Source organism: Nesoenas mayeri (assembly GCF_963082525.1).
Source record: "Nesoenas mayeri genome assembly, chromosome: 2".
NCBI classification, from domain to species: domain Eukaryota; kingdom Metazoa; phylum Chordata; class Aves; order Columbiformes; family Columbidae; genus Nesoenas; species Nesoenas mayeri.
This window is the reverse complement of record NC_137543.1, coordinates 2,991,356-3,019,178: the sequence shown is the minus strand read 5'-3', so window position 1 is coordinate 3,019,178 and position 27,823 is coordinate 2,991,356. Positions and strand designations below refer to the sequence as shown.

Genomic DNA, 27,823 nt, shown 5'->3' with positions numbered 1-27,823 from the left:
TCTCCCACAATGTTATTTTTTTCCATTTTGACTACCCCTGACCCAATCCCAGATCTTATGCCACAGCTGCCTGTTTCGGTGCTGTCATTGCCTCGTGTTTCTCCATCAGGCCAATTCAGAGAGTCAGAAAAGGGCAGCACAGCTCCACTGCATCAAGGAGATAGGATTAGATCTAATCTCATTTTATCAGCACAATTAAGGCTCTCATTCAATCTTCTTTCCCAGCCTCCGGGAGGAGGAAAGAAAAGATCCAAAGCACTTGGCAAATCTGAAGAGGAATTAAAAGTTCACAGGAAAGTCACTGCAGTCAGGATGAGTCTCACAAATCAGCAATACCTGTTTCAACTAAAAAAAAAAAAACAACAATAAATTGGTATTTTCTTTTGTATACAAGAAAAGGCACAAAATACCTATATCAAACTTTTTCATTACACAATCTCCCAGCCCCGCACATAAATAAAGCTTTCCAACAGCACCAAATGAGCACGACGCAACATGAAATGGCTCAGAATTCAAAGTCCTCATCGGCCATGTCGATTGCCCAGGCAAACTTCTCCCTCTGTGTCTTGTTGTAGATCTTCTCGATGGGCACACCAAACTTCTTGCACCTGTACAGACCACAAGACAGCAGTGGGGAAGTGTGACCCATCCCACTCTGCTCCCACCACAGATGTCCTCTCTGCTCAGTGTCCAGCATCTTTTATCCTTACGCCAAAGCTCCTTAGGAAATCATCCTTCCAGATTTTTATTGCTAGGGGCACAAAACAACCCCTTCTTGCCCTAAACTCAGAAGGGACATTCTGCAAATGGCTATTTGCAGACAGGTAAGCATTACCTTTGAACTTTGCTCACCTGCCCCAATATCTCCAGGGCTTAGGCAGGTTTCTCTGGCCAGATAAATTTTATTCCTTCCCATCAAAGGCTCAGACATGTTTATTCCCTTCCCCAGGCAGGGTTAGGTGATCTGCACATATCTAGAGGAACATCTGCCCCATAGCGTGCTCAAGACTTACCAAGCTATACTAATCCTGGGGTCCAGGTAATTCAGCTTGGACGTGCCCAGAGCAATCTGCTTGTTCTCCTCCTTGTCCGTGGCTTGGACGTTCAACTTGGCCAGCTGCTCTTCCAGACGCTTCAACAGCTTCTTTTTCTTCTCCACATTGCTGAGGGCAGAGAAAGAGCAACACAGACAGTATGTTAAAGGGGAAGAATCAAACAGAGGTGAGATACAGAGCAGTTCTGGTCCACCGCTGCCTGGGAGCATGATGGGAAGACAACAAGCTCCAGCCTACAGCAGCCTCTACACTCACCTTAAGTCCTATAAGGCTTGAGCCTAGAAATACTCCAGAATGGCAAACTGGAGGACGCCATCCAGCATTAACACATTTCCCCAAGTACACTGACCTCATAAGACTATTTTAAAAATAGAATTATTTTTATCAAAGTGGGATAAGCACAAAAGCCAGAACCCAAAGACCACATCCTCAAATCCAGGCTCCATGACCAACCACCATCTCTAACAACGAGCTCAGCATCTCACCAACACAATGCATGAGCAGAAAAGTGAAATCCCACAGTAAAAACTAAAACACAAGCCTTGTTTCTCTCCTCCAGTCTTTTGTTTCTGGGCAGCAAGTCACATGTGGGCTCTGGGAAGGGGGGGAAAATCTGAGGGTGGTGAGAGCCTGGCCCAGGTTGGCCAGAGAGGTGGTGGATGCCCCATCCCAGGAGACATTCCAGGCCAGGTTGGACAGGTCTCTGAGCAACCTGATCTGGGTGAAGATGTCCGGGCTGATGGCAGGGGTTGTACTGGATGAGCTTTGAAGGTCTCTTCCAACTCAAACTGCTCTATGATTCTATAAAATTTGGACAGACTCTATGCACTGACTACTGCAGAGATCAGACAGCCTACAACCCACCACTCAAGTGTTCCACAAGAAAAAGAAGTATCAAGGTCAACCTGTGTATCCCCAGCTCTGACATCAAGCTCAGTATCCTTATCATCATGGCATTTATAGGACAATTCAAAGCCAGCAGCTTGACTTGAAGTCTCAGTATTCAGCGAGGTGCCCTATCACAAAGAAAGCCCCTGAAGGAGCTCTTTGTAATGCTGCTCTTGCAAGAACCATCCATAAGACCTCCATCATCCAGCCAGGCTACCATGGGACAGCAGGCACCTGATACCCAACAAGGATAGAATAATTTTGGTTGGGAGAGACCCTCAACATCATCAAGTACAAACATTAACCCAACACTGGCACAAAACCATGTCCTCAAGAACCTCATCTAGAGGGCTTTTAAGCAGCTCCACAGATGGTGACTCCACCACTGCCCTGGGCAGCCTGTTCCAAGGCCCAACAACCCTTTCCAGGAAGATATTTTTCCCAATATCCAATCTAAATTTCCCTGGTGAAACTTGAGGCAGTTTCCTCTCTTCCTGTCACTTGTTACTTGGAAGAAGAGACCAGCACTGTCTGTACTACAACCTCCTTTCAGGCAGTTCAGAGATCAGGTGGTCTTCCCCCAGCTCCTGTTCTCCAGGCTGAACCCCCCAGGTCCTTCAGCTGCTTCTCATCACACTTGTGCTCCAGACCCCTCACCAGCTCTGTTCCCTTCTCTCAACTCTCTAATATCATGACACGTCAGTTCTGATGAGCTGCATGTAGGGTATCAGACTGCACCACCCCCATCTGCACAGAGATGCCTCCGCAAAAGGGGATTGTAAGAAGAATCACTCACGCTTTTGCTTTATCATCTTCTGTGTCTTTGAACTCATCTTCAGCATTTTTTAGCTCTTGCTTGGCTTCCTCCACCTGTTGCTTTTTGGCATCAATCTGTGAAGGTAAATACAAATTGAGCCCATGGTCCTGTCTTCCTTGAGGGTTTCAGCTGCCTCCCTCTTTCCCTTTGCCACATTGCTCCTCAATTTCTCACTAGCCTGGCCCTAGAGCAAATAACTTGCCCCTGCAGCATTTACTGGAGCTCAAGCATTTCTTAGCATCTTGCAAACAAAATCCTTACGGCATAGATGCCAGAAACACTTGAAGCTCTTATTTATCTTGTGGAACTGCTGGCTTGTGACAGTGCTGGAATCCTCTGCAAAGTCCAAGCTCACCAGCAGAGCGTGAACAAAAGCTGAGGACAATTAAAAGCGGTACTTTGAAGTATTTGCTTTGCAGACCCATGAAATTTCATCTGGTCCTCTTACAAACAGCCAAATGGGAAAACCAATTTCCATGGTCCTGAGCCAACTGTGCCAACACAAAAGGCACCCAGCTTGGTTTTAAGACACAAAGTGATGTAAAAAGAATTTCTTTGTCAAGTGTGCTTCATTCAGCATTTGAGCTTACCCCATATCTCTCCACCCTTGGGTTGCTGATGTCTCTGCACTGATTAAAAAAGCAACTCTTCCTGGCTCACTCCCTGTCATGCCTGATCAATGTCATGTCTTCAGGCATCAGGTTATTCACCCTCCCTCTTCCCACTCAAAAAAAAGAAGAATATCAGAGGTGAGATAAGGTGTGGGGACTCTCACTTTGGACTGTCTTACCTTGGCCTGGAGGTTTTGCATTGACTTCTCAAAGGTTTTTGGTATAGACCTCTGATGGTTGCATAGGATGGCCACAGCTCTGTTAGCTCGGTTGTAGGAGAGCAGCTTTCCAGCAACATTGTCGTCAGCTAGAAATAAACTGAAGAATCAGTATTTGACTCTTTTCTAGGAGATGGAGAATCATGGAATAGTTTGGGTTGGAAGGGACCTTCAGAGCTCATCCAGTCCAACCCCTGCTATGAGCAGGGACATCTTCACCCAGATCAGGTTGCTCAGAGCCCCATCCAGCCTGGCCTGGGATGTCTCCAGGGATGGGGCAACCACCACCTCTCTGGCCAACCTGGGCCAGTGTTTTACCATCTTCATTGTAAAAAATTTCTTCCTCATGTCTGCCCTGAATCTCCCCTCTTGTAGTTTAAAACCATCACCCCTTATTCTATTGCAACAGGCCCCGCTAAAAAAATCTGTCCTCTGATTTGTTTGCCTTTCCCACCCTTTCTCAGGGGAGATCAGTACTGGTTGTTGAAACTGGTGAAGGACACTTAAGCATCACTGAATTTGATACTTGTGCCTTATCACTTAGGTACCCAAGGCCATCAAAATTAATGTGACCACCAGCAAAACAAAGGAAGGAAAAAAATACATCTTGGCTATTAATTAGCCAAGGTGTTGCTGAGCAGGTAATGGTTTTTCACTAGGCATGGTTCCCAACATGCTGCACACCCCCATAAGTTACATCCCACCCTACAACGTGGTGTACGACCTGCCAAGGAGGAGCAGGCAGTTCTAGGGACCCCAAGGCAATGGATGGACATCTCTGAGCTCACTGGCCGCAGAATGCAGCTGCTTATATCAGTCTTAGTAACTCACGGTTAGTGAGCGCCTTGAGCTGCTCCTGCAGGGTGATGGAGGCATTGTAGGTCCTGAACACTTTGGCAGTCAAACCATCCATCAGTTTCTGGAGGTGTTTGTTCAAGATGCATGTCTGGTAGAAGGAAGAAATTACAAAGTAGGAAGAAGGAAGGAAGAGAAGCAGCAGAAGCCAGGACAATAAATCACTTGCTTTTCAGACAATCAGCTTCTGCCTAAGCAATTTAATTAGGTATTAAGTCTCCTGTAGCTTGCAGATCTACTTGAGGGCTAAGGCTATCATCTACCAAGAACTGGCACAAATTCCATCTAAACCCACAAATAATTTACCTGGAAGTCAACAATTTTTGCCCATCTATGTTTGAGAGGGCATCCAATATCATATCCTGTGTATATCACACCCAGTATCTCTGTCCTACAGAGCACAAGGGGCTTCAGTTGGGCTGGAAACAGAAGATGCAAAGAGGAGTCATCTGAGGTTTGGATGAAGGCTTATTTGTACCAAGAAAGCTTATCACAGATAAATCCTATATAACCAGAGAGAAACAGCCTCTTCAGAGGAAAGATGGGCAAGTGGCTTTGTAAGGGATGTGGGCAGAAGGGGAACATACGTGGCAGCACCCCATATTCCATCCTGAGGTAGAGGAGGAAAGAGGTTTTTGCAGGGAAGTAGCTCTGGAAGAAAAGCTGCAGCACATTTCTCCAACAGCTCTGTGCTTTGGCAGCCTCTCATACTTCTGCCAAGCCCCAGCAAGGTGCAAAAGCATTGAACAGCCAAGGTTTGACACCCCTAGAAATGCCCTGAGCAACATGTGTCTGGGCAGGCCTTTCCAATCTAAAGAAAGCCCAAGCAGATGAGTTAGAGGAGGGAAGGAGCAGAAAGCCACCTCCTTAGCAGGGACATGGGCTACTTGTGGGGGCAGGCAGGCAGCCAAGCCTGAATTCAGAGAAGCAGAGATGCTACCAGTGCAGAAAGAGGATGGAAAATAAAAATACAATTAAAAAAATCACATCATACCAAGAGGGTGTTGAAATGGTTACAGTGGTGTCTGTGGAGAGATTAAAACCAGGCTAAGAGATGACACTGATGTAGCACCACAGCCTGGCAACCTGCATGCTGGGTAGGGGTGTCATGTGTTATGTTCTACTCCCTCTGGGCCACCAGTGCCATTTCAAAAGCTTAGAGGTGACAACTCACACTGAGCTGGTCAAAGAGGTCATCTGCTGGGTCCTTGTTTCTCATGAACATCTTCAGGTTCTTGAACACCTAAGGAGGAAGAAAGGATGGCCCTGATCAGAGAGACAAGGAGAAAATTGCTCCCAGACATCTCCCTCATCTCCATCTGCCTCTTCATCCAGACAGACTCTGACTCAGACTGGTGCAGTACACATCCTACCACACCAGCCTTCTCAACTTTGTGGGATAATAGAATAGATTGGGTTAGAAGGGACCTGTCCAGCCTGGCCTTGAATGTTACCAGGGATGGGGCACCTACCACCTCTCTGTGCCAGTACTTTATCACTCTCATAAAAAAAAAAATGTCTTCTTCATGCATAGCCTGAATCTCCCTTCTTTTAGTTTAAAATCTGCTATCTCTGGCACTCCAGTTTCCCCCAAACCACCATTAAAATCATATAACCCATGGGCAAAGCAAAAAATAAAATATCAATGAGGACAGTTCAAGTCCTAATGCCCACTAGTCAACTGAGGATGCTCCAGAAGGAGACAGGACTTCTCTCTCATGGTTCATGGAGTCAGACAACCTTGAAAACATTATCTCAAAATTTCTCCCCCTTCTCCAGGCCAGGGTTAGCATGTGTGTCCTCATCACCCAGCACCATTTCAGCTCACAAACATGCTGCCACCATAGTGCTTAAGCAGAGGAGGCATCTTTGCAATGGGTTTCAAATGCAGATTTGGGACTGATAACCATAGAGTGAACCAAGCAACTTAACTAACCCTACACCACATTGCCATGCTGGCTACTGCCTCCATTTCTGTCCCACTCACCGGCTTCTCCACGGACACTTTGTTGTAGTAACGGATGGAGTCTTTCCCAAGGAAGTCGAACTCTACCACGTGCTCCTGCCCATCCAGCTCCCGGTGCAGTTTGATGTGCTCCACACGCAGTGAGCAGCAGCCAACCGTGTCCGCGGTCTCCCCTTCCTCCTTCTCATTGCCAGCTCGCAGGGCCAGCTGGAAGGAGAAAAGTAATCCATCCCAGTCCAACATAATCATAGAATAGTTTGAGTCAGAAGGCACTGTCAAAGTTCATCTAATCCAACCCCTGCCATGAGCCCAGACATCTTCACCCAGATCAAGTTGCTCAGAGCCCCATCCAGCCTGGTCTGGGATGTCTCCAGGGATGGGGCATCCACCACCTCTCTGGGCAACCTGGGCCAGTGTTTCACCACCCTCAGGGGCAACAATTTATTCCTCATGTCTAGCCTGAATCTCCCCTTTTTTTTAGTTTAAAACCATTACCCCTTGTCTTATCGCAACAGGCTCTACTAAAAAGTCCATCCCCAACTTTCTTGTTGGCCCCTTCAGCAGAGCCTTCTGCAGGTTGAACACCTGAACTCTCTCAGCCTGTTCTCCCAGCAGAGCTGTTCCAGCCTCAGATCATATCTGCGGCTCCTCCAGCCCCTCTTCAGCAGGTCCATGTCCATCCTGTGCTGAGGACCCCAGAGCTGGACCAGCACTGCAGAGGGGTCTCATCAGACCAGAGCAGAGGGGCAGAATCACCTCCCTTGACCTGCTGGCCATGCTCCTTTTGATGTAGCCCAAAATACAACTGGCTTTCTGGGCTGCAAGTTCATGTTGCTGGCTCATGTCCAATCTTTCATTCATCAGTACCCCCACAGGTCCTTCACCACAGGGCTGCTCTCAATCCTTTAATTCCTCAGCCTGTATTGATACTATTGATTGCCCCAAACCACGTGCTTGGCCTTGTTGAACCTCCTGAGATTCACACAGGCTCACTTCTCAAGCTTGTCTAGGTCCCTTGGTTATAACAGTTATAACACCAAGGGATGCACAGGGGAATCTCTCTCAGGACAGTGCCTCATCTAAATTGTTGCTGGGACTCTGGTGGAAACGAAGCAGTGACTGCCTCCAGCAAGAGGTTATTTCTCTGCTTTAAGAAATCCTAAAATATCTCCCAGGAATAAAGTTATCCAGCTCTCCAGTGGGGCCTTTGCCATCATGCAGAGACACACATGCAGGTAAAGTCCAGGAAGGACAGCACAGCCCCTGCAGTGCCACACAACTGCATCCTCATACAAGCATCAGCAGATAGAAGGAGTCACCATTCTCAGTGATCACTGCCAGATGCCACATGTGGAGCAACCCTGGCTTGTACAATCAGCAGACATCAAAAAATACACAGGGTGGTGTGGGTCAGGTAAGCTAAATCCCAACCTCCACATTAATGGGGGACCTGGGAGCCAAGGTGAGGGTGTAGATACCTTATCAATGAAGTACAGGGCCACTGCTCTTTGTCGGTTCTTCATCTCCTTCGACTTCCAATCAGCTCGGTACTGAGCGCGGATTTTCTGGACAACATCCTTTAAGCGTCGGGCTACCTCATACTTATGCCAGTCTTTCTCCCCCTCGAAAAAAAGAGGCCAAGGCTCAGTGTCCCATCTGCCTTCCGCCCCTACCAGTTAGACCCTGTTCTGGGAACACCTCAAGCATCTAAATACCCAATAAACCACAGTGGTTTCTTGAGAAAAATCCAAGTGGAAAATAAAAATAATCAGAGCAGAAACAGCTCATCTAGGTTTTCTGTGCCCTCTGCTGGCTATGCTGGACCTGGGATCTGGCCAATTCTGTGCTGCTGACAGTCTGCAGATGTCTTCCATCAGGTAGGAGCCAGCACACAGCAAGTGGTCAAGCACTGTACGGCCATGGTCACTCTGCTGCCTTGACACCACCAATATGGACTGGCACAATGCACTTGGCTCAGTTGTGCCCAACTTGTACAGTTCCCTTATTTAATGTGAGGACTGAAAATAGCTTTCAATCACCTTTCCCTCCCCACCATGTTCACTCCCTCCCTCATGGCACTACAGATGGTGATCGCAGCTCTCCCTAGTCTTTGTTTACTGGCATAAATGAATTTAACCCCATAGACTTAGGTCCTTGTTGATCCTCTCAGCCCTTGCCTGGCTCTTGACATCCTTCCCCAGACACACAGGAGCAGCACAACACAGGGATGGCTCTGCCAGGCACAAATCCTCTCCCTGGAACAGGCTTGATGCTTAACAATCACAGAGTCATTTTAGTTGGAAAAGGCCCTCAAGCTCATTGAGTCCAACCAGTAACCCAACACTGGCACTAACCCGTGTTCCTAAGAATCTCATCTCCACATCTGTTCAGCCCCTCCAGGGACAGTGACTCCACCACTGCCCTGGGCAGCCTGTTCCAAATGCTCGGCAACCCTTTCTATGAAGACATTTTTCTTAACATCCCATCTAAACCTCCCCTGGTGCAACTTGAGGCCATTTCCTCTCATCCTATCACTTGCTACTCAGGAGAAGAGACTGAACTCCCCTCATTACAACCTTTCAGGCAGTTGTAAAGAGCAGGAAGGTCTCCCCTCAGCCTCCTGTTCTCCAGGCTGATCTCCCCACATCCCACAGCTGCTTCCCATTTCTGTCCATTTCCCCTCATCACCCAATAGAACACCCACTAATTTAGTGTACCCCTTTTTTTTTTTTTTGTCAGGGAGTGCTAGGGGTAGGGAAAACCACATTTTGTTCCTATGCCACATCTCTGCTTTCCTCTGATCTTTCCAACTGGCAAAAAGCCAGTAGTCCAAAAAGCAACAGCTCTGCCTGAACAGCAGCATCATTCCAACCTTCAGCTTGGAGCTGGGGTTCAGCATGATGTACTTTAAAGTATTCTGGATGTTTTCTGTCCATGAGGCCAGCCAAGTAACTGTGTTGTCGAAGCGCACTTCCTTCCACTTGTGTCCTTCTGGTGGCTTGGGGATCTTTGAGTTCCTGTGGGCAGAACAGGATTACAGTCCTGAGATCATGAAGAAGAAACAGGTCATCAGCACAACTGCTTCTTTACTGTGAGCCAAGGATGGTCAACATTTTGCAGCATTACTTGCAGAAAACATACAGCCCACCCAAAATTGCTCCACAACATGATCAGGTCTTTATCCTTCAGATGGTGGGAACAACAGGACAACTTGCTGGGTTGATGGGGGGTGTTTTGAATCAAGGCCAAAAAGTCTCCGTATGGGTGGTTAAAGCCAATCCAACTCATAGCTTAGAGGGCAAACGCTCTTAACCCAGACACTGCTTTTCCTCCCTCTGGTGACAACTTCCAGACAGCACAGGGGACCCATAAAATAAGGAGGAATGGCCTATTAGGAAGAGGAGCAAAGGACTTACTGCAGACTTCCAGTGCTTAAAAGGGGCAAATAAGGAAGATGGGGACAGAGTTTTAGCAGAGCGTGTTAGGACAGGACAAGGGGCAATGGCATTAAATTAGAAGAGAAGAGATTCATGGTAGACATGAGGAAGAAATTTTCACTACTGAGGGTGATGAAACGCCAGCCCAGGTTGCCCAGAGAGGTGGATGGGGCTCTGAGCAACCTGATCTGGGTGAAGATGTCCCTGCTCATGGCAGGTATGGGACTGGATGAGCTTTGAAGGTCCCTTCCAACCCAAACTATTCTATGATTCTGTGAGCAAGGATGGCTGCTGGAAATGGAGGTAAGGACAAAGACTGCAGATAAGAAGACAGGCACAGATGTTTTAGATAGATTGGGACAGCAGCATCCTGTCCTGCGAGTCTTAAGATTTTGTGACAGTCCTGGTTTTGGTAAGCCCTTCAAATTCAACCTCTTTGGTAGATATGGGCTGATGACACCTGGTTTTTGAGAAGAGGGGCTGGGTATGACGTTCTCACTTTTAATGACTGGGAAGAACCTGCCTCTCAAGGGTAGTAAGATACCAGCCCAGGTTATCCAGCATGGTGGTGGATGCCCCGTCCTTGGAGACATCCCAGGCGAGGCTCTGAGCAACCTGATCAGAGTGAAGATGACCCTGCTCACGGCAGGGCTTGGATTGGATGAGCTTTGAATGTCCCTTCCAACCCAAACTATTCTGCGATTCCATAACAAGAATTATAGAACTGTCCCTTCTTCAGGGAGACTGTAGGAGCACTGCAGCTTTTGCAGTTGATGTTTGGTGAACAGTGAAGGCAACAGTGAGAGATGGTCACTGCTGAGCAGCTTCCCTGCCTGCTCATCCCTGAATATCCCCAGAGAAAGTTCAAACCTAACTGCAAAGCAGATATTTGGAGGTGAACAGGAGGCGATATGAGGTCTTCAGCGAGCTCAAACCTGACGGTGGACAAAGCAGTGATTGTAGGGGGGGAAAACAAAAACCACCACAGCTCCAGACAGAGAAGATGTGCTGTTTATCCCACTCCCAAATGCAACTCAGCTTTTGGAAGCTCAGCTCTTCCCAAGGAGACTCACTTGCTACAGTTGATGATAACATCCTCTGGCATGATCCTCTTCTTCAGCATGCCCATTTTGGGGTGGTCACCACGTCCACGGAACAGCCCCGGTGGCTCGGTTTTGAAGTTGCCTATCTTCTCCCGGTGCCCATCAAGGATGCAGTACCCGTATTCCTCCTGGATCTTGTCTGCCTCCTCCTTCAGTTTCTGAAACGAGCACCATCCCACAGGATGAAACCAAAACCCCATGTCTCATGCCTACTTATTGTTATCCTCCTTTCCCAGGAAAAAGCAAGGCTGGAAAGGTAGAGTTCAAAGGGTTGGAGAAAGATAAGGGCATAGGTCCAAGTCCATTCCCAACAAAAGGCTCATCTCCACCCACTTTGCAAACCCTCATGGTGATGCAGTCCCCACAGGAGACACTGATGGAGAAAAGTCTGTGTGTCACCTGGCCCTTAGCAAGGTCCACCATCCTCTGGACAGGGCAGGGCCCCAAACCATGGTCCAAGGATGACTGGTACCCTGCAAAGCCATGAAACACTCAGCCTCTGCAGATAGAGGGGTGTGATGGTCATGGAGAAATAGAGTTAGTCCAAAGGACAAATAAGTCTCAGGTCAGGGCATAACACCAGGAAAGGAGAGAAGCAGGAGCTGAAATACTCCAAGGTGGTCCCAAAAAACATATCAGCCAGCCCCAGATATCATAGAAAACAGTCCTCACCTGCTTCTCCTCTTTGGAGAGTGCTTTCCGTGCCTCACTTTTGTCCACAAAATACTTATGAATCTCACTGAAGTCGCACTTGTCCAGGTCTGTGATTATCTTCTGCTCCATCAAGGTCATCTCCTGAGTGAGAGATGAGAGGGGCTGGGTAAAGCCAGGAGGTAAAAATCAAATCTGCACAGAGTTGCTGCCTGTGCTTCTGCTTCACAAAGAAGGAAAGAGAGATCTACATGCCAGGTCTTCAGAAAAATATCAGAAGGAAGCTGCCACCCCACCTATCCTAGCCACATCCACCCAAGGACGGACAAAGCTGCCATAGCAGGAGGCTAAGCTGCCTATAGACACCTGAGCCTGCACCCACAGCCAGCTCTGGGGTGGAGAAACCTCCAACCCTTGCTGGGGAAACAAAAGGTCCACAGCTTGCAGGAGCTGAAGAAATCACACCAAAGATATCTGAAACATGTAAATTTGCCCCAGTAAAGGGTCCCAGTTTCACTTGTGGACTAGGCCATGGTGCTGTGGGACCGTGTGATGTTAATCCTTCAGCAGGAAACGTGCCCCAAGCAGCTCTCAGAGCTGTTTGCAAGACCTAAAACTTGATTTCTTTAGTAGCATCACTAAAACTCTGAGGGGGCAACATGAAGCGTTGCAGGATGCTGCAGACAGCAAGCCCCAGCCCAAACCCACAAGGAGCAAGGAAATAAGTCATGAAATTTAGAATCTCATAGTTATATGATTATAATAAAAAAGTAAGCCACAAAAAACCCTCATCCCCTCCCATCCCACACTATAGCCTATAGTCTCCCTAAGGATGAAAGGTTTACTGCTGAACGTTTAATATGAAGGATGGGCAGTGAGGAAGCCCCTATAGGTAAAGTACCTTCCTCCAGTCATTGAAGAAGTTGTTCTGGAAGATCTCCTTGGTCGTGTATTCATGATCAAGCATTTTGGCATAGAAGGTGGCAATTTCCTCCGTGGCCAGGCTCAGCTTCAGGGGTTTGCCTAGGAAGAAAGAGGACCTTTAGTTATGTGGACAACCCAAACCTACAGCCACATGTCACTAGGCTCATCATGGTGTCAAAACATGGACATAGGGCAAGAACAGACACTGGGAGGACTGCAGCATCCTCTTGTACTAGGTACAGCATCATCTGCAGATCAATACCCAGAGCACCAGGCACAGCAGGATGCTGTTTCAGCCCATCTGTGATCATACGCTTCATCATCTTCTCCAGGAGAGCGTAAATCCTGATTTATGTTAAGGTCACTGAGCCATAGGGCTTTCAGCAGCCACAATGCTGTGATGAATCTCAAACTAAGGGGTCCACGGGACAACACAGAAAAGTTTGCTTTCTGACCACAATCACTTCCAGGACCACACACTTGGAAAGGCTTCATCTCAAATGCTTTCCCACATAGATGGAGCAATCATGGGAAGCTCAAAGCTGAGATTTGTGCAACAGATATAGATGCAAGAGCCTCTCATGGTTGGCTATTTCTAGGAGGTGGTAAAACCACCATCCCCTTCTAAGCTCTTTGGCAAGAGCAATCAAGTCTAGTGAACCCAAGGAACACCTTGGCTCTTCCAAGGAGACCAATACTTTGAAATAGCTTTTCTAGGCAAGGTGTAGGAAAATCATCCTGCAGAGCTCCAGGGGATGGTGTGATCCTACCTGCACCAGACACTTTGGTTTCTGGGGTTCCTGACCTCCACCTGAACTATAGGGCATGGTGGGTCACAACCTTATAGCAGCCCCACAACAACTTACATACATCAGTTCAGCCGTGGTCCCTTCCTATGTGGGGTTATTGCCTGTTCATAAACACTTCTTTATCCAAGAATGGTGACACCTTCTAGCAAATGAACCAACGTTACCCAAGATCTGAGGTCAAAGCCACCAGCTTAGATGCAACCAACACAGATGGGTCTCCAACAGCTCAGAGACCACAGAGAAGGTCTAAACCCTATGCAGGACTTGATATAACTGCCAGAGCCGTCATAGGGACAAAAGAAGTCTCTTACAGGCCAAGGGATGTCCCAGCAGTGCCCTCTGGTGACAGCGTTGCCAAGAAACCTCATTTCCCCAGACTGGCCTTTTTTTTTTCCTATTGTAAATAAGCCCATAATGTATAGGAAGCCCCAGTGAAGGGGCTGAGGAGGACCAAGACTCCATGGGGCTGTGGTCTCTTATAATCTCCAGCATCCTTTGGTCAAGCTCCAAGGTATTTGTTGCCTCCTCAGGCTGCTCCTCACAGGCTGCCCATGGAAGTGGTGGAGTCACTATTCCTGGAGGTGTTTAAAAGGTGTTTAGATGAGGTTCTTGGGGACATGGTTTAGTGCTAGAGTTAGGTTATGGTTGGACTCAATGATCTTGAGGGTCTCTTCCAACCAAAATGATTCTATGATTCCTTCCCTTAATCTATCAGAAAATACTCCAGGGATGAAGCTGAGAGTGGGGAGGAAAAGACAACCCAGGAGGCATGGCAGGAAACCAAGGGGGAGAGCAGAGACCTGGATCTGTCCTGTCAAACTCAGCCCCTCATCGATGCAATAAGTGGCTGTAAGTTGATGTGCAGTGACCATGGGGACAACACCAGGAGCCATGACTAAAAGCTCAGAGCAGCCCAGTCAAACCCTTCAACATCTTAGATTAATGGTTGCACTTGAGGGTCTTTCCAAAGCAAAATGATTCTATTATAACATCTTGGAGTGCAAGTGGTGTGTCCGTCACTGAGGCCATGGGACAGGCAAACTGCAGCTCTCAAAAGCAAAAAATCTCATTTTCCCAGCTTGCAGGGAAACCAAGCATGAGTTAACTTAAACCCAAAATGCGTCCTAATGAGACTCTCCAGTTCATCTTCAGAAGAGCTACACAAGGACTTCACATGAAGTATTGTGTCCAGCTCTGGGGTCCTCAGCACAGGACAGACATGGACCTGTTGGAGAGGGGCCAGAGGAGCCACAGAAATGATCTAAGGCTGGAACAGCTCTGCTGAGAGAGTTGGGGTTGTCCAGCCTGGAGAAGAGAAGGCTCCAGGGAGACCTTATTGCAGCCTTTCAGTACTTAAAATGGCCAATAAGAAAGAAGTGGACAGACTTTTTAGCAGGGCCTGTTGTGACAGAACAAGGGGTGATGGTTTTAAACTCAAAAGAGATGAGATTCAGACTGGATATGAGGAAGAAGTTGTTGCACCTGAGGGTGGTGAGAGCCTGGCCCAGGTTGGCCAGAGAGGTGGTGGATGAACCATCCCTGGAGATGTCCCAGGCCAGGCTGGATGGGGCTCTGAGGAACCTGAGCTGGGTAAAGATATCCCTGCTCATGGCAGAGGTGGCACTGGATGAGCTTTGAAGGTCCCTTCCAACTCAAACTGTTCTATGTCTTCAGGCAACAGCATTGACATGAATTGCTTCCTCTCAAGGAACTCAAGGTCCAGCTCCACCACTCCATCTCCTGCAGCCATAAGAGGCTCATTAGTTTTCCAGTAACCCCATAACTCCCACCAGATGCAAAACCCTCCAGCTTTAACCCAGGGTTCAGGCTTTATCCAACAAGATATTTAAGCTCTTTAATAATTTGTGGTCTGCAATACTTGCCCTGCCCCATCCCACCCCCCCCAACCATACAAGAGAAGATTACAGCTCTTTGGCCAGGTAGGACAACTCCACGTGCCCCAGGTCCCATTGTAACGTGGACGTACCATCATAATAAAACTGCACATCGTCGGGCAGAGGCTCATAGAGGGGGGCAAAGTAGGGTCCTCTGTGCTCCAGCTGGGTCCACTTCACTCCATCTTCTTTCTTCTCCTCTTCCCACCTGGAACAGACACATAGGAACCCATGAGACCATCCCAACCCTGGGGTCTGGGACCTCCTCCCAAGCTCACCCTGGGAAGATGCTTTGAGCAGCAACGGTCAACACAAAACCCATGTGAAATCCTGTTGTCCTTGCTACTGCCTCAGTTTCCCCATTCTTTCAAAGAACGGCTGCAATGCAACCCAAGGAAAGGTGTCTTGAGGAAAGGGATATGCTTGGTGCAGTGACACAGAGGGACACCAAAGGGGTGAGACCAAAGGGGTGGATCAGTCAAATAAAATCACATGCACAAGTAGACACCCCACTGCCAAGCCATGAAAACTGCTCATTTTGCACAGAAAGGGCTGAAAGCACTAAAATGCTCCCTCTCCCACAGCCCTCATTGCCTCCTTTTTCTTTTAAACAGCATTAAACATTTAAACAAACAAACAAACATACCAACCCCCAAGGGTTCAGAGATTCATGTGCATATGCCAGAAACAGGCAGCACGTAACATTCATAAATATTTATGCCTGTGATCTTAATGCAAATACCATCTTAAAGCAACTCTTCGCCCCCCCATCCAGAGCAAACAGGATTTTGAAGTCATTGCAAGCTTTAGCTGTTAAAAGAATATTTTTTAACTTAAAAAATAATAAATAAATAAATAAAAAGGCAAAACAGGCACCCTAAAAATCAGAAAAGCATTAGAAGAAATAACCCAGGTCAGGAGCAGAGGAAAAATTCCACTGGAAGAGCGGTGCTGACAGCAGGTCATGGGATGGGCAGGGGATTCTGCACCCCTGCAGCTCAGCACCAGCCCATTAACCCCAGCAGCTCCAGGAAAACAAGAATTGAAGTGAAAAGACAGCAAGATTTAACCCTTGGGGAGAAGAAGAACAAAGGAAAAGAAAAAGAAAAAAAAGAAAGCTCATTTTTCTCGCTCAGCAGTGACCCGGAAGTATTTCTGACTTTCCTCCTCCCCATGGGAAGCGGGGTGGAATAAATTAAATGCATCAAAATGTGCATTGTGCCAAGAAAACAGAGGGAAAAATATAAATAAACATTTATATATAAAAGAAAAAAAAAATGAACAAGATACAGAGAACTTGGCTGAAAGTACCTGAGAGACAGGCGGGCGCAAGCGTGACTTGCAGGACGCAGCAAGGGCTCTGTATCTCCTCCCAAATCCATGCGATCCCCCCATCCCATTGCCCACACTCACCTCTCGCAGCCCCCTGAGTGCTGCCGCAGGCAAACAGGGGTGAACCGGGGGTGACGGACCCTGCGGCCGAGCAGCGAGGACGCGAGACGCCGGTACATGCCACCAATGACCCAGGGGATGATGGGGCTGGTTGGGTGTGCAAGTCACCCCAAACATCCTGCGCCAGCACCTCGCTACCCACCGGGACGTGGTGGTGCCCAAGGCATGGCCATGAGAAGCCACCACTGTGTCCAAACTAGTCCAGACTGTGGCACTCCCCACGTGCCAGGGCACCGCAGCCTTATGGGAAATGTAGTCCCTGAGTGTGTTTTTTGGGGGCAAAACTGCTGGGAACAGAGTTAATGCCTTGTACCGGCCTCTTGCCTCTGTGCCAGGCTCCAGTACTTTAAATAAGGGGGAAAAACTTGGCCAAAAAAAATTTGCATACTTGCATTTTTCCACACCATGTCCCACAAGAGCCTGTCCCAAAGATTCGGGCACCCATGGGCATCCCTGTCTGGCATCTCCATCCCTGGCATTTCCCCATAATCTCGATTTGTGACCTGCTCCAAACCATCCAAGCCCCCTAAATACTCCTTTTTTCTGCCCCAGATATTGGGGTGCTCTGGGAGAGAGTGACACCAAGTGGATAAAGTTGCCACCTCACCACGACCTAAAAAAAAATACAGCATCCATCAGCCTTGCTCAAACACTCTTATCTCAATGTTCTTGTACCAAAAAGCTTTCCTGAATCACCCAAAAACTCCTGAAAATGGGAGGAAATAAATGGCAGCTGCTTTATATCCTCTACAACTCCCCAATACGGCTCCAGCTGCCTTGGAAGTTGTTTTATTATATTACAGGAGGTTGTGCAAATTCCAGTAGCCATCAGCATCTCCCTTCTTTGGCTGGGCACCAGCAAAGATATTTCAGAAGAAATACACATATTGTATTAACTGCTATAAGAATTTTAAAAATATATTATACAAATACTATTGTGTATTCAGGACCTCCTGTCATCTCTCACCCCCTGCCTCCTGCCAAGAGTGGCAAGTTCAAGGCTTAAGAAAATACAGAAGAGCAGTTAAAAATAGTAATTAAAAAAGTTTTCACAGTTTTACCCAAAGGAATAAAACTAAAACCCCAATTGAATCGGTGTCAGACACACATACAGGCCAAAGGCACACAGAGCACTTACCATTTCCACTTGTTTTCTGCCTCTGTCTTTTCTTCCTCTTTCTTTTCCTTTTTAGTCTTTTTACTGTTCTTTTCTTCTCCTTCTTCCTTAGATTTCCTCTTCTGGGTTTTCTTTGGAGCCTCCTCTTCTTCACTCTTCTCTTTGCTCTTCTTCCCCTTCTCTTCTGTTTCCTCCTTTGGCTTTTTCTCCTTGATTTTCCGCTTTTTCTCTTTCCCTGACACATTTCCCTTCCCCACCTCATCTTCCTCCATCTCCTGCCCAACCTCTGCACTCCAAGTCTCTCCCCATCCTCCATCCCCTTTATCATCCACCTCTTCTTCTTCCTCCTTTACTCCATTTCCACCTTCACTTTCCTTTCTCCCATCTCTCTCTTCCAGTCCCTTTCCCTCTTCTTTCTCTCTTTCCTCATCTGTCTTCTCCAGCACTTGCTCCTCTTCAAGCATGTTTTCCTTTCTTTTCTTCTTCCTCACCTTCTCCACCTCATCTGTTTCTGCCTTCTTGCGCTTCTCTGCTTTCCCTTTCTCCTGCTTTTTCCTCCCATCACCCCATCCCTGGGTGCTGCTGCTCCCTCGCTTTGTTCTGCTCCATCCCCCGGCCCGATTCCTGCCCCCATCAACCCCCTCCTCCTCCTCAACACCTTCCATGACATCCACAGGGTTTTCCTCAAGTTCAGCCTTTTTCCTCCCTCCTTTTCCTACCAATTCCTTTTCCTGCTGCTTCCTCTGCTCTTGCTTCTTCTCTCTTTTCCTCTTTGAGCCTTGCTGCTGTGGGACAAGGGGGTCCAGCTCCTTCTCCTCACCCTTCCTCATAGTGGTGACCCCCGCATCCATCCTCAAAGCCCCAGGCTCTCCAGAGAGGGATGCAGCCCCACCAGCAACACCATCACTTGGTTTTGGGACCTGTGGGAAGCAGCCAGAAGGGGAGAAAAGCTGAACTTGGGAAAGGAGAGAGAGATTATCCCAAATCCCATGCACATGGAAGAGGTGATAAGTGGCATGTGCCATGCAGGATGAGGTCCAGGTGATAACTCCTTGGGTTTCTTACCCCAACTCCAACCTTGATCGCCGAAAGTTGCCATCCTGCTCCGGGTTCTGCTTTCCGAGGTTTGTGCTGTGACCTACAGCAAAAGCACAGATATTTCTCACTGTATTGGTGAGCAGCAGCCTCCACCACTTGCATGCAAAATTAGGGGATTTCTCCCAAACAATCCCTTGTTTCCCTTCAAGCATGGCAGGACCATGGGTGCTGTGACAGCTGGAGGTATCTCAAGGCAGCAGTGACTGGTCCTGGTAGGACATGGTCCCAGGTTGCAGCTTGTGGGATGAGGAAGCTCAAATGAGCAGGACCACAAGCTCTCCAGACCAAAATGGAGGAGGCCCCAAAGAAATGTCCACAAAGACACAAAGGGGACCTGTCCGAAAGGTTGGGCAACACCAGCAGAAACCAGGAGAGAAATGACAACAGGCTGAGCATTGTGGACATGCTGGAGGAGGAGATCTTGTGATGGGATATATCTTAGCCTGGAGAAAAGACAGCTGAAGGGAGACCTCCTTGCTCTCTACAACTACCTGAAAGGAGGTTGTAGCGAGAGGAGGTTGGTCTCTTCTCTCACGTAGCAAGTGATAGGATAAGAGGAAACAGCCTCAAGTTGCACTAGGGGAGGTTTAGATTGGATATTAGGAAAAAAAATTCCTCAAGGAAAGGGTTATCAAGCACTGGAACAGGCTGCCCAGGGCAGTGGTGGAGTCACCATCCCTGAAGGGGTTTGAAAGACACGTAGGTGAGGTTCTTAGGGACATGGTTTAGTGACAGCACTGGGTTAACAGTTGGATTCAATCTTGAGGGTCTCTTCGAACCAAAATGATTCTATCTCCTGAGACTCTGAGGACAGTCCCCCCTAGTCCCCTCCCAACCTGAACATTGGTACAACAGTGAAGAACAGAACCTCATCAATGCAACAGGATGCAGGAAAAGAAGCATCCAAATTCATAACTTCCACCATAAGCTATATGGGTGAGGAACACGAGAATGTTTCCCTGATCAGCAGAGAGGTCAGGTGAATTTTTGGGACTTACGCAGGACTTTCAGACATTATAAAGCACTAATATGCCCCCTATGAAATATTTTCTCACAAGGCTTCTCCAAGCCACACAGGGAGTTGGGAACCTCATCTTTGAGTTGTTCATGTTCAAAACAAAAAGAAGTCAGGAATGAAGAGAGAGAGCGCCTCAACCAAGTCTACACCTTGTAGATTGAGCCTACATCTCCACAGGCTTGAGGTGATGGTATCACCATCCCTGGAGGGCTTTAAAAGACAAGTAGATGAGGTTCTTGGGACACGGTTTACAGTATCACAGTATGTTTGAGATTGGAAGGGACCTCAAAAGATCATCTAGTCCAATCTCCCTTCTGGAGCAGGACTCGACAGTGCTAGGTAAATGTTTGGACTCTATGATCTAAAAGGTCTTTTCCAACCAAAATGATTCTATGACTCTATGCCCCTGCTGGGTCATTGCCCTGTCCCAACCAAGTGAGGTGCCCAACAGGCTTGCAGAGTATCACATTCCAAGCTTGTGATCAGCACCACCACAAAACAAACAAAGAAACACAACACATCAACAACAACAAAACACCAAAAAAACTCAACCCCACACCACAGGCCAGCAGGCGAGGGCAGCACGTGGAAAGCAACCAAAGCCACTTTCCTCCAGTCCATGCTAAGCAAACTGGGAGCTGAGCTTAGGCCCTTGCACCAGCCCATGGGTCTGACCCATTTCCAGCCTTTCCCTCCTCCTGGCACCGCTCAGCAAGGCCAGTTTGAAAGCATGGCCACCTGTCCTGATGCCACCCAGAAGGGAGCTGGAAAGCCAGGTTTCCCCTCCCAAGGAAGGTGGTGATGGCTCTCCTGCATGTCCAGATGAGCACAAAGAAAATTAAGCCACAATTTCTGCTTTTAGACAAAACTTCCTGTATAGAACGTTTCTGTAATGGAAAAGGAAATGTCTGGTCCTTTTCTAAAATTTCATTTAGGCTGATGCTTAATTACCAGGCTGTGGGACATCAGAGCAACACAGGGCTCAGGGAAGCCTTCAGCTGAGAGATGAGGTTGTTCAGTCTGGAGAAGAGAAGCTCTGAGGAGACCCCATTGTGGTCTTTCTGTACTTAAAAAGGGCCTATAGAAAAGATGGGACAGCCTTTTTACCAGGGCCTGTTGTGATAGGACAAGGGGTGATGGCTTTAAACTCAAAGAGAGGAGATTCAGGCTGGACATGAGGAAGGAATTGTTGCCCCAAGGGTGGTGAAAGCCTGGCCCAGGTTGCCCAGAGAGGTGGTGGATGCCCTGTCCTTGGAGACATCCCAGGCCAGGCTGAACAGGGCTCTGAGCAACCTGAGCTGGTGAAGATGTCCCTCCTCATGGCACAGGTTGGACTGGATGAGCTTTGAAGGTTCCTTCCAACCCAAACTAGTCTATGATTCCATGAGTTTGCTTGAGGTGCAGGCAGCAAGTTCCCAAAAAACAGGGGCCAGATGCTTCAGCCAAAGCGTGCATTACACAATCTCCACTAAATTCATTAAGGCAAATGGCCCAGCAAAACACGCTCAGCCCCCCAATCTCATTAGCAGCCAAGTACCAGCAGATCCATGACTAAGAAGGTAAAGTCTTGCAGCCTTTTGGGATCGGCTCCTTCCCCAGAAGGTCTTATTAGAGGCCTCTCACTGGACATTAAAGCCCCCGCCTCTAAGACATAGAGAGGATTAGCCTGCTAAGGGCCAGCTTAATGAATGCAGCTTCCTATCTCTGCCTAGATCTAGCATGGGACAAGGGAAAGAAACACCCTTTTCCCAGGCTTTGCAAGGCTGGTTGTCCCCAAGAGCGTTTCCCCACCGCCTACCTCCATATTTATGTAGGTATGTGCATCTGAGCGATCGCGCCCTGCTGACTCAAGCATCCCTGGGGAGGTTGGTTGGGACCAGGAGCCTCCCTCACTGCCCTCAAATTCCAGACTGAGGCCTCAAATTCCACTCGCAAGGTTTTTGCAGGCTTTAAGGTCACTGAAGGCACCAAGGCATGCCAAGTTGTTCCATGAAGGCATCAGCAACAGGGTGGTCTCAGAGATACAGGAGGGAAAACCAGGGTTGGGCAACCCCATGGCAAGAAAAATAAAGCACAGATTTCCAGTTCTCTGTGCAAAAAACATTCAGAGCATACCTTGAGGAGTCTTCCAGCCCCACTGATGGCCCTTGGTTGAGGGTTGATTCAGTCTCCTGAAAGAGATTCACAGTTTTGATCCGGAAGGCATTAGAAAGGCAGAGATGGCATAGGTATCCCAAAAGCAGCATCACCTCCAAGCAATTACCCAGCCCCTGAGATGGCAGCCAGCCAGGCCACAGTACCCATCTCCCATCCACATCACCTTCCACTTCCTAAGCCATCTTGGCTAAAAACCAAAAGCCTAAAACAGCAGGGTCTTCCAAGCTCAAAGAGAGCGTTGAGGTTTTATGGGGTTAGGAAATCCCTGTCTTACTTCCAACAACAGTGAAAACGTATTTTCTGGAGCAAACACACTAAAACTATCACCCCTTCTCAACCACCTTGCTCATCAGATGCATTGTTGCTACCAGTGACACTGGTCCAGGGCAACAGAAGGGATGCGAGAGCTCCAAAACAAAGATGCTTCAAATGACAGCTTATGTGCATTCATGCCAGCTTGGTCTTTAGAAGATTAAATGACTCTTTGTAGCAGATGGTAAGAGGGAAAGAGAAGTGGGGGGCAAAGCCACAGGGTTGGAAATACAAAGGTGAACAGAGGGCAAGAAGAAAGAAAAAGCAAAGCATAGGGAAAATGGGGACAGGACCTAGAAGAAAATTAGCTCAGAGGGGACTCTGAGCCCTCAGAGCTGACCCATGGTGGCCACCAGAAATATCACACTGTTTGCATACTCGTTTTCAAAGCTGAAGCCAGGTTCTTCTGCTCCTGGCTGTGCAAGGTTACATCCAACCCACGCAGAGCCCCAAAACCCATCCCAGCTTCACCCAATGCTTGCCAAGCATCGAGGCTCTCGTTATGAATTCTGGTTTCCCCAAGTTTCTCTTTTGAAGGCTTTCAAGGGAGGCTAAAACCACACAGGAATTTTTCTTGAAAGCTGCTGCTGAGAAGCTGCTGGCTTAACTCATTAAGGGGGAAAACAACCCTGAGTTAATTATAGGTTGGTTATGGCAATATACACTTTTGTTCTCTGGGAATACGCCTGCTCTTGAATTCACAATCCTTCAGCTGCTGTCAAAAATCAGGTTGGTAAATTCAGGAGAGACAGCCACAATCTTCTAAAAAGGTCCTGCATGCAAATGCCTGGTGCTTGGACTGGGAACACCAGCAACACCAGGACATGGACCATGGGCACCCTTGGGGGGTTTCAGGGTTGCAGCTCCAGTTGCATCCACCCAGGAGAGTTTGCTGAGATTTCAGACACTGTCTGCAAGAGGAATCGAGACTGATCACGGAGAAGGGAAAAAACAAAAGCATCTCTGCTGGCTTTACATGCCAAGGGGACAAGTACAATATGTTAATGTGGGCAAAGCAAAATGTAGGGGGAATTGGCCAGGATCACAGAATGTTAGGGATTGGTAGGGACCTCAAAAGATCATCCAGTCCAATCCCCCTGCCAGAGCAGGAACACCCAGATGAGGTTACACAGGAAGGTGTCCAGGTGAGTTTGAACATCTGCAGAGAAGGAAACTCCACAACCCCACTGGGCAGCCTGTTCCAGTGCTCTGTCACCCTCACTGAGAAGAAGTTTCTTCTCAAATTTAAGTGGAACCTCTTGTGTTCCAGTTTGAATCCATTGCCCCTTGTCCTGTCATTGGTTGTCACTGAGAAGAGCCTGGCTCCATCCTCCTGACACTCACCCTTTATATATCTGTAAACATTAATGAGGTCATTCCCTCAGTCTCCTCTTCTCCAGCTCCAGAGCCCCAGCTCCCTCAGCCTTTCCTCACATGGGAGATGCTCCACTCCCTTCATATCTTCGTTGCCCTGCACTGGACTCTCTCCAGCAGTTCCCTGTCCTGCTGGAACTGAGGGGCCACAACTGGACACAAGATTCCAGGTGTGGTCTCCCCAGGGCAGAGTAGAGGGGCAGGAGAACCTCTCTTGACCTACTGACCACCCCGCTTCTAATCCACCCCAGGTACCATTGGCCTTCCTGGCCACAAGGGCACAGTGCTGGCTCATGATCATACGATGATGGCCAATGACAGTCATCTCCAGCATCATCCCAGGAACTGCCATAAAGACCAAATGCCTCAAAAAAGGATGTTGTCAGGATGAGATGAACCCCAGCCTTATGCTTGAGAAGCGGTGGGGGTCACTCATGTCCTGGTTATCTTGTTAATGCCAGCCCACACTCCTGGTCCAATACCAAACTGTGACTGATTAAACCACAACATCACATGCATCTGCTAGCAAGGCACAGAAGTTGCAGGCAATTTACTATTTGATTTAATTCAAGATGCTCAAACATTCCCTTTCAGGGGCTTGCACATAACAACAAGCTGCAGGACACCATCTTCACAGCTCCCTCAAGATCAAACCACAAGTGTTCCTAATCCTTTGGTGCAGAGACCACCACATACCAATCCAGATGCAGCTTCCTCCTCCGCTTGGATCTCATCCCGGAGGCTCAAGATGACACCTTTCCCTTCTGCAGCCTCTTGCTTTAGGGAGCTTCTTGACCAAAAGGGAGACAGAGAAGGAAAACAAGTTTTTCCCAGTTAAAAAAACCTTTTTGATAATCAAAGCAACCCGAGGAGAGCAGAGTTGGATGCAGCGCTCCAATGCTTGGCTCTGGGTTGAAGCCACATGTGGAAATCCAGCATGGGGAGGAGGACAAATTCCCACAGCTCATCTCCTCCCTGGTTGCCACCATCAACCCCCCCATCCAGCTGAGGAGTTACCTGCTGATGACGTTTTCCTGCAGCGGCTTCTCCTTGGCCTTGGGTGATTTCTTTTTCTCCCCTTTTACCACAGGGGGCTGCACATCAGGACAGAGCAGTATAAGAGTAAAGGGAGTTCACGGAGTAGATGCGATGCCCACAAAAGATTGTGGGCAGTCACAAGGGTCACCCCAAAACCTGGGCATGGTGAGGGCTGTCTGGTACCTGCACCACATGTTGTATTTCCTCTGGTTCCTTCTTCACGGCCTTTCTCCTGGATGCCTTTGGTGCCTCCTTCCCTTTCTTCAACTCACTCTTTTGCTTCCTGGGTTCACAAGCAAATTCATCCCACTGAGGCCAAGCAGGCAACACCTGCAGCAAGCCCCTTGGTGGTGGAAATAAGCCAAGGTGAAATGCCACACTACTTAACCCTTATATCCAGCAGCACCAGAAAAAGACTCCAAAAAGGAAATTTAGAGGGATTTCCCTGCTGACCAATTTATAGCTAAGATGCCTGACAGAGACAGGTGCAGCAAATATGATAACATGAGCCTGGAAGTCCCCCATGGTACCCACCTGCTGCTGTTCTTGGCCCTTGAGACCCCCATGGCTCTGTCATCCACCAGCTCTTTGAGATGCAATATGGAGTTAAGGTAGCATCCCCAAGGATGGTCACTGCAATAAGACAGAGACAACGTGTGGCTGTTAACACCCCAGTTTCGCTCTTAGAGAAAACCCTAACAGATACTCCACATCTCAACCCTGAAATTCACAGCTACCCACGGGTCAAGTTCAGCTTTAACAAGGACCTAAGCAGAACACCGAGTGGAAAAACCTTGAGCTCAGTCACTGAGCTGCCACTAGAGACAGTAAAAATAAAATTGCTGCTAAAATAAAGAGAAAAACCTCCAAAATAGTATAGGAATTCACAGCTGCAGGTAGGTAGATGGGGGCTGGATGGTGCTGGGGTGGATTCACACCCTCAGAACAGCCCAGGGTACACAGCAAATATTACCTAGGCCTTAAATACACCCAGAAAGCCACAACAGCAGAAAATATTGAAATATAACCAAGAAATAAGAGTAAAATAGAGATAGAGTCCCCTCACCATAGCAGGCAGCTGGGCTACCAACACCCAGCTATCACCTCTACTCATGGCTGGAACAGTCAACCCCAACCAAAAATCACTGTTTCACCTGTAAATTCAAGGCCTCAGAGTATGCAAGAAATAAATATAAAATCCAAACAACACCAGGGTGGTCCTTTATCTGAGAGGCCTTCACCAACCGAAGAAGGGGACTTTTCAAGGAGAGAAGACGAGCTACAAAGCACTACAGGACACCCTACAGACTCCTAAAGGAGTAAAGAAAAGCACATTGAAAGCCTCCATATTTTACCAGCCTTTGCCAAGCTGTGAGCACTTACAGCTGCTGGTAGGACCAAGCTCCCCTAAGAGCCACCCAGCCTGGAGAAGACTCCGACCAAATCCCAGCCCAGCTGCCTCCCTAAAGGAAATGCCCCCTCCCAGGCAACTTATAAAAAGTCTCCCTCAGCTCTGATTGGAGCGTCTCAGCTCAAAATGCACCCTGGGAAATGAAGTTTTAGCCCAAAAGCTGAATTTGAGAAGAATCCCTAGCCAGCACCTCCTTGTCAAGGTAGAGAGGAAACACTTTGTATGGCTCAAGTGAAAGAAGAGGCCAAAAATATCACTAAAAAAAACAACCTGGGGAAGTCTTCCTTCCAGGAGATACACCCTCTACAATTAGATAATTAAATTAACCTCCCAAATGCAGTCTTTCTCAGCTAGTTCTTACCCATCAGAGCCTCATGGTTGGATTTAGAGAGGTCTTTGAGCCCAAACACTGGGTGCAGAGGTTGGATCTTACAGGGCGTTGCATAGTAGAACCCATAAACCTCATTCTGAAGCCCTCACCCGCTCCTTTCCACCTCTATTCATGCAGGTGACTTATTACTTTCACCTGCTCATGTTGCCATCAAGCACCTCATCACAGCTGGACCTAAAAATGGTCTCAATCATGCTCAGACTAGTGCAGGTAGTGTTGCTGAGAAGGGGCTGGTAGAAATAATATACAGGGGCTTTGCACAGCATGAAGAAACAGGAGCTTTCCTCAAAAATGCTGGGTTTTGGGAAGGAACATTTGTGGTAAATGCGAGGAAGAAGCTTTGTATAATGAGGGTGCTGGAGCGTTTGCCCAGGTTGCCCAGAGAGGTGGTGGGTGCCCCATCCCTTGAGATGTCCCTGGACACGCTGGACAGGGCTCTGAGCAACCTGAGCTGAGTGAAGATGTCCTTGCCCATGGCAGGATTTGGACTGGATGAGCTTTGAAGGTCCTTTCCAACCCAAACTATTCTGTGATTCCATGATTGCCCCATACTGAGATCCCCGGCCACAGTGAGTAGCGGGGCCACGCGTTCCCCTGGGAAGATGCCGCCCGGTTCGCAGCCAGGAGCAGAAAACCCCAGAGGCAGGGCTGGCTCCGGGAAAGCCTCTTTGATCCTCGTTGCGCCACCCAACCGAGGAAAAAGCATCCAAGTCACCTTTCTTGCTGGATGAGTAAAAGTTGTCAAGGGATGGGAGCCGGCCCCGGGGCAGGGAGCAGGAGAGGACGGTGTCTTGTTGGGGCTTGTTTGCTCTCGGTCGCCTTCTGCCAAGCCAAGGACCAGCGTCTTTTTGTTTTTCTTCCATTTTCACCTTGGGTCTTGTATAGATTTATTGAGCCTTGTTGCTTGGTGAAGGTTTCTCCCAAGTTTTCCATGCTGGCTCAGATGTCTTTGATATGAAACGATAGGGTTTGTAGTGTGGTTGAGCTGGGAAAAATCTGTCCTAGCTTAGACCAGCTCCAGATTGCCTATGCATCCTACCCAAACACAACTTGGGGTAAACTTCCTAATAATAGGAGAAGTTTCATATATTTTTATGTATTTTCCCTTTGCAGATGCTCTTTGTAATGGGGGAGATGGGAACAGGATGACTCCATCTGTGGCTCTGAAGTGGGGAAACACGGACCATAAAGAGGGTCTGGCTCATCTTTGGGGAAAACCAGACTGC

The 27,823-nt window shown here is 48.1% G+C and overlaps 1 protein-coding gene across 1 annotated transcript; it reads right to left on the bottom strand.

The window, feature by feature from the left end:
* Positions 1-165: 165 nt before the first annotated feature.
* On the bottom strand, positions 166-16,905 carry TOP1MT (DNA topoisomerase I mitochondrial). Its single transcript, XM_080339710.1, has 14 exons — positions 16,643-16,905; positions 15,322-15,437; positions 12,503-12,624; positions 11,623-11,745; positions 10,921-11,108; positions 9,283-9,427; positions 7,889-8,032; positions 6,432-6,617; positions 5,619-5,687; positions 4,421-4,535; positions 3,551-3,678; positions 2,740-2,834; positions 1,014-1,163; positions 166-608 (listed from the first exon to the last, which is right to left on the bottom strand). Exons 1-14 carry the CDS (start codon positions 16,738-16,740, stop codon positions 506-508), a joined length of 1,782 nt encoding a protein of 593 aa, XP_080195836.1. The 5' UTR covers positions 16,741-16,905; the 3' UTR covers positions 166-505.
* Between the last annotated feature and the right edge of the window lie 10,918 nt (positions 16,906-27,823).

Excerpts from the sequence above, each read along its gene's own strand:
- TOP1MT (XM_080339710.1), bottom strand. The coding sequence starts at position 16,740 with ATGTACCGGCGTCTCGCGTCCTCGCTGCTCGGCCGCAGGGTCCGTCAC. Across the intron at positions 9,428-10,920 it reads GTTATCATCAACTGTAGCAA|GAACTCAAAGATCCCCAAGC; the intron begins GTGAGTCTCCTT and ends TTCTGCCCACAG. Across the intron at positions 1,164-2,739 it reads GAAGATGATAAAGCAAAAGC|CAATGTGGAGAAGAAAAAGA; the intron begins GTGAGTGATTCT and ends CTCTGCCCTCAG.